Source organism: Mustelus asterias, chromosome 2, assembly GCF_964213995.1.
Source record: "Mustelus asterias chromosome 2, sMusAst1.hap1.1, whole genome shotgun sequence".
Taxonomy (NCBI): domain Eukaryota; kingdom Metazoa; phylum Chordata; class Chondrichthyes; order Carcharhiniformes; family Triakidae; genus Mustelus; species Mustelus asterias.
Window position 1 is genome coordinate 16,647,680 of NC_135802.1, and position 17,361 is coordinate 16,665,040.

General features: G+C 43.4%; 1 protein-coding gene across 29 annotated transcripts in view; it reads right to left on the bottom strand.

Annotated features, from left to right (window-relative positions):
• The window catches only part of obscnb (obscurin, cytoskeletal calmodulin and titin-interacting RhoGEF b), a 614,792-nt gene that overhangs the window by 371,739 nt on the left and 225,692 nt on the right, over positions 1 to 17,361 (bottom strand). For 26 of the 29 annotated variants that reach the window (XM_078231785.1, XM_078231777.1, XM_078231750.1 and 23 more), the window contains 5 exons: positions 16,206 to 16,472; positions 13,520 to 13,786; positions 6,274 to 6,540; positions 1,479 to 1,745; positions 112 to 378 (listed from right to left, as the gene is read on the bottom strand). In XM_078231785.1, the coding sequence (XP_078087911.1) occupies positions 112 to 378; positions 1,479 to 1,745; positions 6,274 to 6,540; positions 13,520 to 13,786; positions 16,206 to 16,472 (1,335 nt within the window). The remainder of the gene's footprint in view (positions 1 to 111; positions 379 to 1,478; positions 1,746 to 6,273; positions 6,541 to 13,519; positions 13,787 to 16,205; positions 16,473 to 17,361) is intronic. The other 3 variants (XM_078231827.1, XM_078231725.1, XM_078231717.1) reach the window with 2 other exon arrangements.

Below are 17,361 nucleotides of genomic sequence, written 5' to 3' on the forward strand. Positions count from 1 at the left end.
CCAAAATTTACAAAAGGAATCCATTTCACCATAATATCAGGATAAAATGCAGGATGGAATTTTATAGGCTGACAATAAACTATTCATTTTGAGTAATGATTATTGGCCTACCCTTTACTGTTAGGATTGCTGTTGTCTGCTGATCCCCTGAGTCGCACGTGTATTTTCCAGCATCTTCGGCTTTTAGGCTATGAATAAGTAACTCCACAAAGGAACCTTCCTGCTTCATTTCATGCTTCTCACTGGAATGAAGCACCACGGACCCTTTCCTCCATTTCACTGCGGCACCCGGTTTTGAAATCTCACACTGCAGAATGGCAGTACTGTCCTCTTCAGCTTCTTTGTTCTGAAGCTCTTGTTTGAAAAGCACTGGAAGGGCTAAGGGAGATAGTAATTGAGTTCATGCTGGAGAATGTAAGATTCATGTCTGATTTCTTAACATCCGCCAAATCTCAGACCTTACCTGCCACAGCTTTGCTCACCTGATATGCTTGCTGGGGCTCTGACATCTCATTGTCCCTGTGCACTTCATGCAAAATTGGTACAAGCCCATAGGTTGCAGTCAATATATACATTTATTTGGCACTTTAGGTACCTTGATATCAAATCAATGCAACTTTATGACTAAACAAGCTATCCACAACTCATAAGGGCAGTATCTAAAGTGAACATGTCTGAACAGAATTTACATTCTCCACTCTCCAGCTCTCTTTCAAGGCTCCTCACAAAGCTGGTGGAAAATCCAGGCCTATTGTCCCAGGATAACCTTATGTTAAAATTGCAGTAATTCATTTACACCATCTGCCTTGCTGCTTGCTAAGGCTAAGCATACTGTAGCACTGAAGGCTTATACTTGTGAACCTTCCATTCTAAGAGTGAGCTTCGGATCTGAGCAAAAGTGAACTTCAGAATTCCATGGGCTGCATAATTTGACAGGTAATAGTTGCCCACCCTGCAATGCTATAAGGGTTTTGTCTCTATGTAGCTGTCATCTTCACTTGCCTTTAATCAATATGCACCCTCGTAATGCTCTCCCAACTTGTGCAAAAAGCAGGAAAACTGTGTTCAATTACTGCCTGACATATAGCTCAGCACAAAACCCAGCCAATTTTCCATCATTCAATAACCTACAAAGCTTCTGCAAAGGGACTAATTGACACCCTCAGCTGACAGTAATGTTCAAATGAGACCAGAAGAAAAATTTGAGACCAAAAGTCTCATTATTCCCGACAGGTTTGAGTGGACACAACACCCACTCTGCAAATTTCTTGCTGTTCTAGGAGGGAAATTATTGTGCCAGCTCTGACTCCCCACCAGGTATAAATTATTGCCAAAATGTAGTAAAGTTCAGAATTTTGATAGTAACATGTTCAGTTTAAACGTTACAGACAATAAAGTAGGCGATGTGACATGTATCTCAGTAAGACATCCCAAGTGATGAAAATTAGGAGGAGTTTATTTACTGAATAATGACCTACCCTTCACTTTTAACGATGCAGTTGTCTTTTGGTCCCCTGAGTCGCACGTATATTTTCCAGCATCTTCAACCTTTAGACTACGAATAAGCAACTCAACACAGGAACCCGTTTGCTTCATTTCATACTTCTCACTGGGATGAAGAACCACAGATCCTTTCCTCCATTCCACTGGGGCACCCGGTTTTGAAATCTCACACTGCAGAATGGCAGTACTGTCCTCTTCAGCTTCTTTGTTCTGAAGCTCTTGTTTGAAAAGCACAGGAAGGGCTAAGAGAGACAATAATTGAGTTCATGCTGCTGAACTTCAGCTTAAATTCACACTTTATTTCAATTTCAAATAAACTCAGGTAAAAAAATGCCTGAGAAAGCTAATGATCATCAGGATTCCACTGCCATTCCTCAAGAGCCATACTTGCTCTTAGAGTTGTTGTTATCAGAAGAACTGTTGGATTAGATAACTCTTGGATGTTAACATATAAAATGCTACTTTCTTATGTCATAGTTTTTGTCAGCCTGAATCGATGAATGTTACAGTTTGCAATCATGTCATTAAATCATATACCTCGACAATATCTTACAAAACAACTAGTCTCCGACCCATTGTTAACTTAGCCTCCATCAAGTGCATCATAAGTAGACACCCTGGGGGCAATTCTCACAAAAGCGCTGAATTTGCTGGAAAACTGTTCTAGATCACGACTGTTTTGTCAGTTCAACTTCTCACTCGAATCTCCCCACTCTGTGTACTGCAGAGGTCCCAATCGTGAATCTCATTGAAAACCAAGGGAGGGGCGGGGCCTATTCGTGCCGGAGTCTGACATTGTGCATGCGCAGTGGTCCCGATCTGTCAGTCTCCCCGTTTGCTGGCCACCTCAATCGCTGGCCAGCCCTGGACCCCCCACAGTGCTGCCACTCCAGCCTCCCCCATGGCCTGATCGCATGGCCCCTCACAACAATTCCCGGGCCAGCCCTGACCCACCACCTGTCCCGGAGCGCCCCGATGTCCAGCCCACACCCCCCAGCAGTGGCGATTCCCCAACCCCCCCCCCCCCACCCCCCCGCAGCCCGCCCCAATCGCTGCCCTCCCACCATCCCAGACCGATCCCCATGCAGAGTGGCAGCGGGACCCCTCACCCCCACCGATCGTCCCTAGGCCCCGCCCACAATAGGCCCTGCCCCCTTGGCAATGCCCAATGCCTGATGGACAATGCCAACGTGCCCCCTAGACATGGGCACTTTGCCCCTTGGGCAGTGACAGGGGGCACAGGCTGGCACTGCCAGGGTGCCCATGCCCAGGGGGCACCACCCCTCCGTCGCCCGACCCCCCTGGGGGGCCCTGACTGGCCCCCTCTTCATTCTGGCGGGGTCTCCCACCAGTTCCCCGAACGTGGGGAGTCAGTCTAAACCCCATCGGTATGAAGTATGAAGTACTCCTGGCGGGGTGAGAGATTCAATTGGGACCGGTAAGTTCCCGATAATTACATTCAAAGATTCAAATGACTTACCTGTTTTCCCGCTGATTTCCAGCATGGTCTGGTCTCCGACCGTTCTCCGGCTCTGGGAGATGCGCATGCGTTCCTGGTGCATGCGCAAATCCTGGAACAAGGCCGGCGACGCGCATCTCCCACCCCGACCCGGCAGAAAAGCTGAGGGTCAGGATGGGGGAATCAACCCCCCACTGCTCAGCATAAATTTCAAACCAGTTCCGAATATTTTTTGAATTTAAATGCTGACATATTTCCAACAAATACCACTCTATTGGGTAAAAATATAGAACACGAACTATAAAACATATTGCAATTTCCACCTCCTGAAAGTGCTGACTTTCTTAATATGGAGACTAAATGCAATATCTTCCAGTTCGTGAATGATACAAAATTAGGTGGGAATAATGGCTGCAGGAGGATTTGGACAGATTATTGTGTGGGCAAGAACATGGCAGATGGAATATAATATGGAAAAATGTGAGGTTATCCACTTTGGAAGAAGGAACAAACGTGCAGAGTATTTCCTAAATGAAAAGAAATTAGAAAGTATGGATGTAAAAGCGGACCTGATGTCTTTGTCCATAAATCAGTGAATGCTAATATGGAGGTGCATCAAATGTTTCTTGCAAGAGGAGATGAGTACAGGAGTAGTGGGGTCGTCTTCAATTGTATAGAAATATGATTAGACCACACTTTGTGGGTTGTGTGCAGTTTTCAATCCCTTACCTCAGAAAGGATATTATTGCCATAGAGAAAATGTAACACAGGTTCACTAGACTTGTGATGAGATATTGCTCAAGCTAGGCCTGTACTTTCTCAAGTTTTGAAGCATGAGAGGTGACCTAATTGAAACCTACAAAATAATTAAAGGAATAGACAGAGTTGATGCAGACAAAGGGTGAAATTTTCCAGTCCCGCCCGCCATGGGAATCATAGCAGGCGGGATACAGACCATGCAAAAGTCCATTGACCTCGGGTGGGATTTTCCAGCTTTGGGGCAAGTGCAGCCAGAAAATCCAGCCCAAGATGTCTCCCTTGGTTGGAGAGTCTAGAACCGGGGGCACCATTTTAAAATAAGGAGGATGCCACTGAGAACTGAGATGAAGAGAAATTTCTTCAAACTGAGGGTTGTGAATCTGTGGAAGCTCAGTCATTGTGTGATTTGTAAGTAGAGTGTTGATAGGTTTCTGATTAACAATGACGTAAAGCATTATGGGATAATGTGTAAGGGCATTGAAGTGTCTGATCAGCCATGAATGGCGAGTAGGCTCAGCTGCCTGAATGGTCTACTCCTGTTCCTCTGTTCCTATATCATGGATTCACAATATTATGAATAAAATAGTGAATGAAATTTTATAAGGTGACAATCTATTCATTAAGAGCAATGCTCTTTGATCTACCCTTTACTTTAAGGATAGCGATTGTTTGCTGATCCCCTGAATTGCATGTATATTTTCCAGCATCTTCGGAATTTAGGTTATGAGTAAGCAACTCAACCCAGCAACCGTTCTGGTTAATTTCATACTTCTCATTGGGATGAAGAACCACAGATCCTTTCCTCTATTCCACTGGGGCACCCGGTTTTGAAATCTCAAACTGCAGAATGGCAATACTGTCCTCTTCAGCTTCTTCGCTCTGAAGCTCTTGTTTGAAAAATACAAGGAAGGGCTAAGGGAGACAGTAATTGAGTTCATGATGATGAATTTATGATTCAAGTCTGATTTCGGAACATCCACGAATTTTCAAATAAACTGACTAAAAAACAGGGTTTCAGGAAGTGATTCAATATGAGGATTCTGTCAGACATGATAAGCCAAATGGCCTTCTACTGCACTGTAACAATTCTGCTTCTTCAACACCCTGGGCATCGCTGCCTTAGCTGCTTCAGAACTGCAGGATCGGATTAGTTTAAGAAATTGCTGTTAATTTAAAACCGTATTACATTTATGTAATCTCACAGAGCAATGATACCAGCTTCTGCATTTTGCAGCTCTTGATTAAAAAGCTGAGCCAAGACTGGGGGAAACAGTATTTTAATTCCCGATATGTGTTACAGCATGGATACCCGTCTGTGATATCAGAAAGTCTGTGGTTACCAAAATACCGCTCTACTCAACTTCACTGAAATAATAATGCATTCTAATAGTAAGAGCACAATTCTGTTCTGATTAAAAGGCAGCATAAAATATTTGACCGTACTATAATGGCAGATTTTTTTATGTTGCTATTGTCTTTAATCACTTTCATCAGTGCTTCATTACACTTTCAACTCACTGTGTAGCTGCAAGATGTCTTCATAACTCCCCAGGTCAGTTATTGCTTTGTAATTCCTGATATTTGTCCATTTTCCTACCTTTAGACACTTTGCAGAATCTAAAATCTGATTGTGCTAATTCAATATAACATTTGAATTATATGTCGCATAATATTATTTTATAATGACAATCAGAATCCATAATAAAACTAAATGTTTGATTCTAACTTTTGGACATTGGTGGGATTAAGATCTAGCAGGTTTAAGCAAAAATCAGGTGGAGACTGAGACCAACAGGGAAAGGTGCAAAAGAATGGTGCTGGTGCAGGGCCTCCGATGGACTGCAAGTGGTGAGGGAGGGCGGCATTGCCGTGGATAGAGAGATCCAATGATTCTTGCTTATTTTGGTCCAAAAGGAATATGTAGAATTTAAAACACAAATCTTACCTGGATATACACCAGGTTTGGTGTTTTATGATTTCAAGTTAAATAGCATCACAGATTTTCTACGCAAAATATATTCCACACCCAATCTGGAGTAAGTAAAGATGGTGGGAATGTATCAGAAATACCCTCACCATCTGAACTCTCCTGCCCATCACTCTTATCATGCGTTGATGATAAAACTCAACACATAAATTCCTTATTTTGCATAGTTTACCACAATCACTAATCCTTAATACAACTTAGTGTCCATGATCTTTTAAAAACTAAGCTTAGTAGAGACACTGATAAGAGATTTCACTAAGTGGTAAGTGGTGTTATTGGATTTGCCACTGGTTTTACATCACACTCAATTTACTCCAATTGAATTCCATTCATTTTCCATTTAAGTCAATGGAACGGAAAATTGAGGCAATGTGGTAATCAGCTGAATGACAAACCTGAACCTTGCCAAACGAAGATTTTTTTAAAATCAATATTTTACAGATAATGAAAGTAAATGATTCCATCCTGCTAACAAAAGGTTAGCAAAAATTGTGAATTGTGTGAAGAATCACAAATGACAAAATTTCTCTCTTTGCATTGCAACATCTGACAAGTGTCGTGTTACCTTTCACTGTTAAGGAGGCAGTGGTCTGTTGATCTCCAGAATCACAGCTGTATTCTCCAGCATCTTCTAATTTTAGGCTGTGAATAAGCAATTCGACACAGGGGCCATTTTGCTTTATTTCATGCTTGTTATTTGAATGAAGCAGCATTGATCCTTTTCTCCATTTCACAGGGGCATCAGGTTTGGTGACCTCACAAATCAGCCTAGCGGTACCATCCTCTTCAACCTCCTGATTTTGAAGTTCTTTCTTGAAAAGTACAGGCAAGGCTGGGAGACAGTAATTTGCAAGAATTAGTTCAATTAACATGAAAACCAATGGTAACTATGAGTCACATAATATCGTGATAAAAACCATAGGAACCCAAGTCTTCGGAGCAGGAGTAGGTCTGTCAAGTCTTCTCTGCCATTCAATAATATCATGACTGGTCTGATTGAGGGCTCAATTCCACTTACCTGTCTGTCCACCGCCACATTCCCCCAGAACCCTTGACACCCTTGTCTATCAAGAATCTATCTATTTCAGCTTTGAATAAACGTAATGATCCAGCCTCCACTCCTTCCTGCGGAAGAGAATTCCACGGACTAATGATGATCCTTTGAGAGAAAATAACTCTCCTCATCTCTAACTTAAATGATCTGGAGATGCCGGTGTTGGACTAGGGTGGGCACAGTAAGATGTCTCACAACACCAGGTTAAAGTCCAACAGGTTTATTTGGTAGCACGAGCTTTCGGAGTGCTGCCCTTTCATCAGATGAGTGACACACTCACGACCAAAGAAATCTGTTGGGCTTTAACCTGGTGTTGTGAGACTAACTTAAATGGGAGACCTCTATTTTTAAATGTGTTCACGAGTTCTACTCTCTCCACAAGTCAAACATCCTCCTGGTATCAATCCGATCAAATCCCCTCAGCATCTTATATGGTTTAATGAAAAATGAAGGAGGGCATGCCAGGAGCATCAGCAGGCATTCATAAAAATGAGATGTGAACCTAGTGAGGCTACAATGCAGGACTACGTGTGTGCCAAACCGAATAAGCAGCAAGTAATGGATGGAGGTAAGTGATTCCACAACGAGTAGATAGATCTAAGCCCTGCAGTTCTGCCACATCCAGCCATGAATGGTGGTGGACAATTAAACAACTCACTGGAGGAGGAGGCTCCCAAATATCCCCATCCTCAATGATGGAGGAGCCCAGCACATCAGTGCAAAAGATAAAGCTGAAGCATTTGCAACAATCTTCAGCCAGGAGTGCAGAGTAGATGATCTGTCTCGGCCTCCTCCAATGATCTGCAGCATCACAGGTGTCAGTCTTCAGCCAATTCAATTTACTCCAAGGAACGGCTGAAGACACTGGGCACCGCAAGGCTAGGGGCCCTGACAATATTCCGGCAATTGAGCTCAGACTTGTGCTCGAGAACCTGCCATGCCGCTAGCCAAGTTGTTCCAGTACAGCTACAAAACGAGCATCTACCTGGCAATGTGGAAAATTGCCCAGATATGTCCTGTACACCGGAAACAGGACAAATCCAACATGGCAAATTATTACACCATCAGTGTACTCTCAATCACCAGTAAAGTGATAGTAGGGATCAACAGCTCTGTCAACACATACTCAGCAAAAACCCGGCAGCACAACGGCACAGCGGTTAGAAGATAAGAACATAAGAACTAGGAGCAGAAGTAGGCCCCTCAAGCCTGCTCTGCCATTCAATAAGATCATGGCTGATCTTTTCATGGACTCAGCTCCACTTACCTACCCACTCACCTTAACCCTTAATTCTTTCACTGTTGAAAAATCGATCTATCTTTGCTTTAAAAACATTCAAAGAGGTAGCCTCAACTGCTTCACTGGGCAGAGAATTCCAGATTCACAACTCTTTGGGTGAAGAAGTTCTTCCTCAACTCAGTCCTAAATCTGCTCTCGCTTATTTTGAGGCCATGCCCCCTAGTTCCAGTTTCACCTCCCAGTGGAAGCAACTTCCCTGCTTCTTCTATTCCCTTCAGAATCTTATATGTTTCTATAAGATCTCCCTTCATTCTTCTAAATTCCAATGAGTATAATCCCAGTCTACACAGTCTCTCTTCATAAGCCAACCCACTCAACTCCAGAATCAACCTAATGACTGTCCTGTTCAACCTTCCACTGCTAGTATATCCTTTCTCCAGTAAGGAGACCAAAACTGGATACAGTACTCCAGATGTGGCCTCACCAGTATCTTGTACAGCTGCACCATAACCTCCCTGTTTTTAAACTCCATCCATCGAGCAGTGAAGGACAACATTCCATTTGCCTTCTTATTAGCTGCTGCATCTACAAACCAACCTTTTGCCATTCAAGCACAAGGACACCCAGGTCCCTCTGCACAGCAGTATGCTGCATTTATTTTACCATTTAATAATAGTCCATTCTGTTGTTATTCCTATCAAAAGATGACCTCACATTTACCAACATTGTACTCCATCTGTCAGACCCTTGCCCACTCACTTAAATTATCTATATCCCTTTGCAGACTTTCAGCATCCTCTACACACTTTGCTCTACCACTCATCTTAGCATTATCTGCGAACTTGGGACACACTACACTCGGTCCCCAACTCCAAATCATCTGTGCAAATTGTAAACAATTGCAGTCCCAACACTGATCCCTGAGGCACACCACTAGTCACTGATCACCAGCCAGAAAAACACACATTTACCCCCACTCTTTGCTTTCTGTTAGTTAACCAATCCTCTGTCCATGCTAATACATTACTTTTCTTTATAGCTTTTTTGTGGCTTTCTGTTGACCTTTAAAGATTTCCCAGTCCTCTAGTTTCCCACTAATCTTTGCCACTTTATATGCCTTTTCTTTCAGTTTGATACACTCCTTTATTTCCTTAGATATCCATGGCTGATTATCCCTTTTTCTACAGTCCTTCCTTATCACTGGCTGCCTCACAGTAAGAAGTTTAACAACACCAGGTTAAAGTCCAACAGGTTTATTTGGTAGCAAAAGCCACACAAGCTTTCGGAGCTCTTAGCCCCTTCAAGTGCCTCACAGTGCCAGGGACGGGTTCGATTCTGGCCTTGAGTGACTGTGTGAGTTTGTACTTTCTCCCTGAGTCTGTGTGGGTTTTCTCCAGGTGCTCTGGTTTCTTCCCACAATCCAAAAATGTGCAGATTAAGTGGATTAGCTATGGTATAAGTGTGGAGTTACAGTGATAGGGTGGGGGTGTAGGCCAGGGTAAAATGCTCTTTCAGAGAGTCAGTGCAGACTCAATGGGCCAAATGGCCTTCTTCTACCATGTAGGCATTCTGTGGATTAACAGATACTCAGTTTCAGTTCTGCAAGGGTCACTCAGCTCCTGACCTCATCGCTTTGGTTCAAACATGGACAAAAAAGCTGAACTCCAGAGGTGAAAGTGACTGCCCTTAACATCAAGGCAGCACTTGACTGGCATCAAGGAGCCCTAGCAAAACTGGAGTCAATGGGTATCAGAGGGAAAACCCTCCATGGATGGAGTCATACCTGGCATAAAGGAAGAAGGTTGTGGTGGTTGGTGGTCAATCATCTCAGCCCCAGGACATCACTGCAGGAGTTCCTCTAGGCCCAACCATCTTCAGCTGCTTCATCAATTACTTTTCTTCCATCATAAGGTCAGAAGTGGGATGTTCACTGATGATGACACAATTTTCAGTGCCATTCACAACTCCTCAGAGACTGAAGCAGTCCATGTTGAAATGCAGCACGAAATGGACAATATTCTGGCTTGGACTGACAAGTGGCAAGAAACATTTGTGCCACACAAGTATCAGGCAATGACCACTTCCAACAGGAGAGGATATAACCATTGGCTCTTGACATTCAATGGCATTATCATCACTGAATTGACTGCCATCAACATCCTGGGGTTACCAGTGACCAGAAACTGAACAGGACTAGCCATATAAAAACTGTGGCTACCAGAACAGGTCAAAGTTAGGAGCGTAATGGAATATTTTCCACTTGCCTGGCTGAGTGCAGCTCCAGCACTCAACACCATGAAGGACAAAGCAGCCCTGCTCCTTTCACAATCCCTCCACCACCAACAAATAGTGGCAGCCATGTGTAACATCTGCAAGATGCATTTTTGTTCCTCCATGGGAGCATCTGTAGCTTCCTGAGGCCTGTTGCCTCTGGCTGCTCTTCCTGGATTGGTGCCAATTGGTTACGGACTCTTTTTCTCCTCATTCGAATCATAGCAATTAACAAGGCAGTTTTGCCTGCAGAATCACAGAATAGTTATGGTACAGAAGGAGACCTTTTGGCCCATCGTATCTGCAATGGTTCTCCACACTTACTGACAGCCTCCCGCCTTCTCCACGTAAACATGTACATCCTTCCCACCACCCCTGACTCATTCCTGCTCCCATCTCACCCTTCCCCTCTGGTCCTTGCTTTCTCCTCGTCATGCCTCCTTCTCATTCGTCCCCTTGAGCCATGCCTCCTGTGTTAGGCCTCGGTGCAGCTTGTGCTGCAGGCACACAACATAGAAATCATAGAAACCCTACAGTGCAGAAGGAGGCCATTCGGCCCATCGAGTCTGCACCGACCACAATCCCACCCAGGCCCAACCCCCACATATTTACCCACTAATCCCTCTAACCTACGCATCTCAGGACTCTAAGGGGCAATTTCTAACCTGGCCAATCAACCTAACCCGCACATCTTTTGGACTGTGGGAGGAAACCGGAGCACCCGGAGGAAACCCACGCAAACACGAGGAGAATCGTGCAAACTCCACACAGACAGTGACCCGAGCTGGGAATTGAACCCGGGACCCTGGAGCTGTGAAGCAGCAGTGCTAACCACTGTGCTACCGTGCCGCCCATATCTTAGTGATGGTGTTAAAGGAAGGTGAAAGCAGTAACTACTGACTTCCGAATCTCAGATGAAGTAAAGCTCAGCAGGTCCATGCCAGTTATATACAGTAGTAAAGCAGAACATTCTAATTAGCCATTGGCGGGGCATTTAATCTGGAGGTTCGCAAGTTGGCCATGTAATGACTATTTATGAGATATTAATGAATGTAAATATGGTTCGCGACATTGCTTGGGGGAGATTCGACCTGCCTTGAAAGACAGGAGATCAAAATTCCAAACTATATTTTTGTTGCCAGGAAGCTGATATTTTTCCATTCATGCCAAATTAAATGCCCCCATCTGCCATGATTCACACTGCTGGTCAGAGTGGAAGATTCTACCCATAGTACCTACTGGTGGTTTTGTTAGACAACTACAGCATGATTCTCCAGTTTGCACTCTGGCCAGGATTCACTGGGCCAGCTAGTCCCTGGCGGGAATGCCGACGGCATGTTCAATCAGGCGTCGGGCCCAAAATAGAATTCCGCCAGGCAGCAAATCCGTCGCAATGTGGCCCATCCTTCAGCCCTGATCAGGTTCCTGCCCAGAGCAGGAAGGAACCCAATGAATATGTAAAAGTCCTCATAAACATATAATTAGCGGGATAGAAGCCCACTTGGCAGTGACACTCTGGCTTGGCACCTTGTACTCTGAAGGGGGAGCAAGGAGGAAGTGGTATGCGGATGGTGCATGTACCCCTCTGACACCGCAGGGCTGCAGAGGGTCCCCCAAGGAGCCTCGGTGTTAAATGGGTTTGGGCTATGGGAAAGGGTTTGACCTCGGGACTCCCACCCGGGATGGGTCGAATGGCCGAATGGCCTTACTTCCGCTCCTATGTCTTATGGTCTTATGGGTGCACAAGTGGCTGCACTTGTCCTTGTTGCACTGAGAAAGGTGTTGTTCACTTTCAGAATGGTGAATTGTGTGCAGTTCTGGTCACCTCACTATAAGAAGGATGTGGAAGCGCTGGAAAGAGTGCAGAGGAGATTTACCAGGATGCTGCCTGGTTTGGAGGGTAGGTCTTATGAGGAAAGGTTGAGGGAGCTAGGGCTGTTCTCTCTGGAGCGGAGGAGGCTGAGGGGAGACTTAATAGAGGTTTATAAAATGATAAAGGGGATAGATAGAGTGAATGTTCAAAGACTATTTCCTCGGGTGGATGGAGCTATTACAAGGGGGCATAACTATAGGGTTCGTGGTGGGAGATACAGGAAGGATATCAGAGGTAGGTTCTTTACGCAGAGAGTGGTTGGGGTGTGGAATGGACTGCCTGCAGTGATAGTGGAGTCAGACACTTTAGGAACATTTAAGCGGTTATTGGATAGGCACATGGAGCACACCAGGATGATTGGGAGTGGGATAGCTTGATCTTGGTTTCAGATAAAGCTCGGCACAACATCGTGGGCCGAAGGGCCTGTTCTGTGCTGTACTGTTCTATATGTTCTAATTCAGACACCATTCTGGGGTAACATATTTATTATTGCCTCTGTCCCCTAAAATCTTTGAAGTGTCCTGGTCACTTTGACATCCATGCTCCTTGGACACCTGAAAGCTTTCAAAATCACCACAGCACTCCATTCCACAAGAAGGGTTGGCCCATGTGCTAAAAGCCTTCTTTGAAGTACACTTATAGAAATGACCTGTCAGGATTTCCAGGAAGAACCTGTTGCTTTCTCTCATAGCCCATAACTGTGGTGAAACCCCTGTGAAGTGCTTTGATAGTCAGTTTCATTGGGGAGTATCCTTTTTACATTGCAAGGGTAGCATCTGATATCTGTACCCTTTGAAGTAGTTTGATTAACAGGTATGGATTACTTATTGGCTAGCAAAGAGCTTTGTTTGTTTCCCTTCCACTTCATGCTTTAATATATCTCGACTACTTTGTAAACATTGTGGTTAGAAAAGAGGAAGTGAAACCTCTCAAAATATCCAGCCTAACCAGAATTTTTATAAATATTCAGCCTTTGATTGACAGGTTGCATATTTCCCATTTTAGGCCCGAAGTTTGATTCAGTGAGCCATCTGGGTTCTCGTCAGGGGCTAGTGGGCCCAGTGAATCTCAGCCCTTAATTACATCTTTATCCTGTTACTTAGAGAATACACAGTACCTTTTAAGCATTTGCAGGTCTTTTTATACCATTAGTCAACATAAATTAGAAAATATATGTAACTATCAATTTCAGAATGTGAATCATCTTTATTACGCAAGTGATAATTCAAATCAGATTAGTAGTCACAAATATATCACCGACATTGTTTTGTAGAGAATTCACCTCTTTCTAACTGTTTTCTTAATCAAGAGAAGGGAATGTTTATAAATGCTTACAAAAAACAAGATTTAACTACTGAGATAAAGTTACCTACCTTTCACTGTTAAACAGCTCTTTGTCTTCTTATCACCAGAATCACAGACATATTCTCCAAAGTCTTCTAGCTTTAGATTATGAATGAGCAATTCAACTGTAGAACCATTTTGCTTCATTTCATGTTTGTCACTTGGATGAAGTGGAATTGATCCCTTTCTCCACTTCACTGGGGCACCTGCCTTAGTAAGCTCACAACAAAACGTGGCAGTATCTCCCTCCTGAGCTTCGATATTCTGAAGCTCTTTTTTGAAGTGCACAGGCAGGGCTAAGAGAGAACAGAATTGTATCTACTTAACTCAAGAAGCTCATAGATGTCAAAACACTATTTCAGAATTTTCCAACACCCAAACTTCTGAACTCAGAACAGCCTGATATTATTGTCCTAATAATGGGAGTGCAATGGATGTTATAAATATTTGAAAGATATTCCAAAGGCATTTCATTAAGCACTTCACGCATAGGAAGAGCACACTATTAAAAGAAGTGTGCAAAAATGGATAGACAGTAAAAGGAGGTAAACAAGTTAAAGAGAGAAATGGTTGTTAGATATTTTGCCAGCAAGATGCAGTGCAAATGGCCTAAATGTAAAAATTCTTGGCCAGGAATTTCTCCTAACCTCTTAACTTCACTAGGGTTGCTGTGAAGTTATGGCAGCAGAGAAGGAGAAACTCCAAGGAAATTCATGGTCAAGGATTCTGGGAAACACCACCATAGAAAAAAACATAAACTACTGTGCAAGATTGCCATTATCTCATTATTTCATCGTTTGAACTTCAAGGAGCTTCAAGGAGCTATCACTAACGTTGACACATAAGAAATAGGAAAATGAGTATGCCATTTAGCCTATCGAGCCTGCACTGCCATTCAATAAGATTATGGCTGATCTGATTCTGTGCTCAACTCCACTGTCCTCTCTACTTGTGATCCCTTGTCGATCAAAAATCTATCTAATTCGGTCTTGTGTATATTCAATAACCTAGCCGCAGCTGCTTTCTGTGGAAGAGAATTCCAAAGACTAACAACCCTCTGAGAGAAGCAATTCTTTGTATTAAATGGGAGACCCCTTATTTTTGAACTGTGCTTCCTAGTTCTAGATTCCCCGAAGAGGGGAAATATCCTCTCAGCATCCACCCTGACAAAGCCCTTCAGAATCTTACAAGTTTCAATCAGATCACTTCTCATTCTTCAGAGACCCAGTGTAAAGCTCTGGGGGCCCAGATTTGAATCCCACAACAGATGGTGAAATCTGAATTCAATAAAAAAATCTGGAATTAAAAGTTTAATGATGACCATGAAGTTATTGTTATAAAAACCTATTTACTAATGTTCTTTAGGGAAGGAAATCTGCCATCCTTACCTGGGCTGACCTACATGTGACTCCAGAGGCACAGCAATGTGGGTGACACTTAAATATCCCCTCAAAGGCAATTAGGGATGGGCAATAAATGCTGACCCGGCCAGTGGTGCCCTGATCCCAAGAATAAAAAAAACTAGTATGCATAGAGAATTGGTTAGCAGACAGAAAGGAGACTGCAGAAATAAATGGATCCTTCTCAGGACAGCAGGCTGTGATTTGCTGGATGCTGCAAGGATCAGTGCTTGGGCCACAGCTATTCACAATCTACATAAATGATTTAGCTGTGGGGATCGATTGTAATATTTCCAGATTTGCAAATGACACCAAACTGGGTGGAAACTAAGTTTTGAGGAGGATGCATCGGGGCTTCAAGTGGTTTTGGACAGGCTAAGTGAGTAGGCTAGAACGTGGCAGATGGAATATAATAGCAATACATCAGAAGTCATTCACTTTGGCGAAAAAACAGGAAGGTAGAATATTTCTTAATTGGTAAGAGGTTGGGAAGTTCGGCTGTCCAAAGGAACCTAAATGTCCTTGTTCATGAGTCATTGAAAACTATCATCCAGGTGCAGCAAGCAAATGGGAAGGCAAATGGTACGTTGGCCTTCATCACGAGGAGATTTGAGAACTGGAATGGGGATGTCTGGTCAAAGTCACATACAGCCTTGTTGAGATCGCATCTGGAGTACTGTGCAGTTTGTTCTCCTTATCTAAGAAAGAATTCACTTACCACAGAGGGAGTGTAATGGAGGTTCACCAGCCTAAGCCCTGAGATAGTGGAACTGTCATGTGAAGAGAGACTGAGGAGACTGGGTCCATATTCCCCAGAATTTTGAAGAATGAGTGGTGATCTCATTGAAACTGTGAAATTCTTACACAGCATGACAGAGTAGATGTAGATGCTTCCACTGCCTGGTGAGTCTAAAATCAGGGGACAACAGGCAAGATTTTCTGGTCCCACCTGCCGTGGGAATCACAACAAGTGGGACGGAAAATTCAGTGGACCACTTAAAGGTCTGTTGATCTCGGGCCGAAAAATCCCACCCATCTCAGGATAAGGGGTAGGCCATTAAAAGCTATGATGAGGAGTAATTTCTTCATTCATGGGGGTTGTGAATCTTTGGAATTCTCTATCTCACAAGGCTGTGGAAGCTCAATCGAGAAAGCGATAGATTTCTAGATACTAATAACATTAAGGGATATGGAGATAGTGAGAGAAAGTGACATTGACACAGATGATCAGTGATAATTTAATTGAATAATGGAACAGACTCGATGGGCTGAATGGCCTTCTTCAAATAATTAGTCATTGATGATGCTGCCTTACCTTTCACTTTTAAGGAGGCAGTTGTTTGTTCGTCCCCAGAATCACAGGTGTATTCTCCAGCATCTTCAAGTTTTAAATCATGAATAATCAGTTCAACGTTAGAACCCTTTTGCTTCATTTCGTATTTATCATTAGTGATGAGTAGTATCGATCCTTTTTTCCATTTTACAGGGGCATCAGCTTTTGACAGCTCACACCGCAATGTGGCCACACTCCCTTCTTTGTGTTCTTTATTCTGAAGCTTCTTCTTGAAAAGCACTGGAAGTGCTAGAAAAATAAATTGAAGTATCTTCCTGAATAAACACTTCAAAAGAACATTTTCACAGTTACATTTTACCAGTTAGCAAATGCATGAGCACAAGGCAACTGTGTCAGTTACTTATTAATTGATGGTAATCTTGCCTGAGTCAGAAGGCTGTGAGTTCAAGTTCCACTTCAGGCCTTGAAGATAAAATCTAGGCTAACCTTTCCGTGCAATAATGAGAAAGTACCATTTTTTAGTTAAACTAAGGCACCTCACTAATCAACGAACAAGATCTGAGGGCACTATGTGGGGAGGCAATGGCCTAGTGGTACTATCACTAGACTATTAATCCAGAAACTCAGCTAATGTTTTGGGGATCCAGTTTGAATCCTGCCACGGCAGATGGTGGAATTTGAATTCAATAAAAATATCTGGAATTAAGAATCTACTGATAACCAGGAAACCATTGTCAATTGTCAGAAAAACCCATCTGCTTCACTAATGTCCTTTAAGGAAGGAAATCTGCCGTCCTTACCTGGTCATAGAGTCCATAGAGGTTTACAGCATGGAAACAAGCCCTTCGACCCAACTTGTGCATGTCGCCCAGTTTTTACCACTGAGCTAGTCCTAATTGCCCGCATTTGGCCCATATCCCTCTATACCCATCTTACCCATGTAACTGTCTAAATGCATTTTAAAAGACAAAAATTGTTCCCGCCTCTGCTACTGTCTCTGGCAGCTTGTTCCAGACACTCACTACCCTCTGAGTGGAAAAAATTGCCCCTCTGGACCCTTTTGTATCTCTCCCCTCTCACCTTAAACCTACGCCCTCTAGTTTTAGACTCCCCTACCTTTTGGAAAAGATGTTGACTATCAGCCTTTTCTATGCCCCTCATTATTTTATAGACCTCT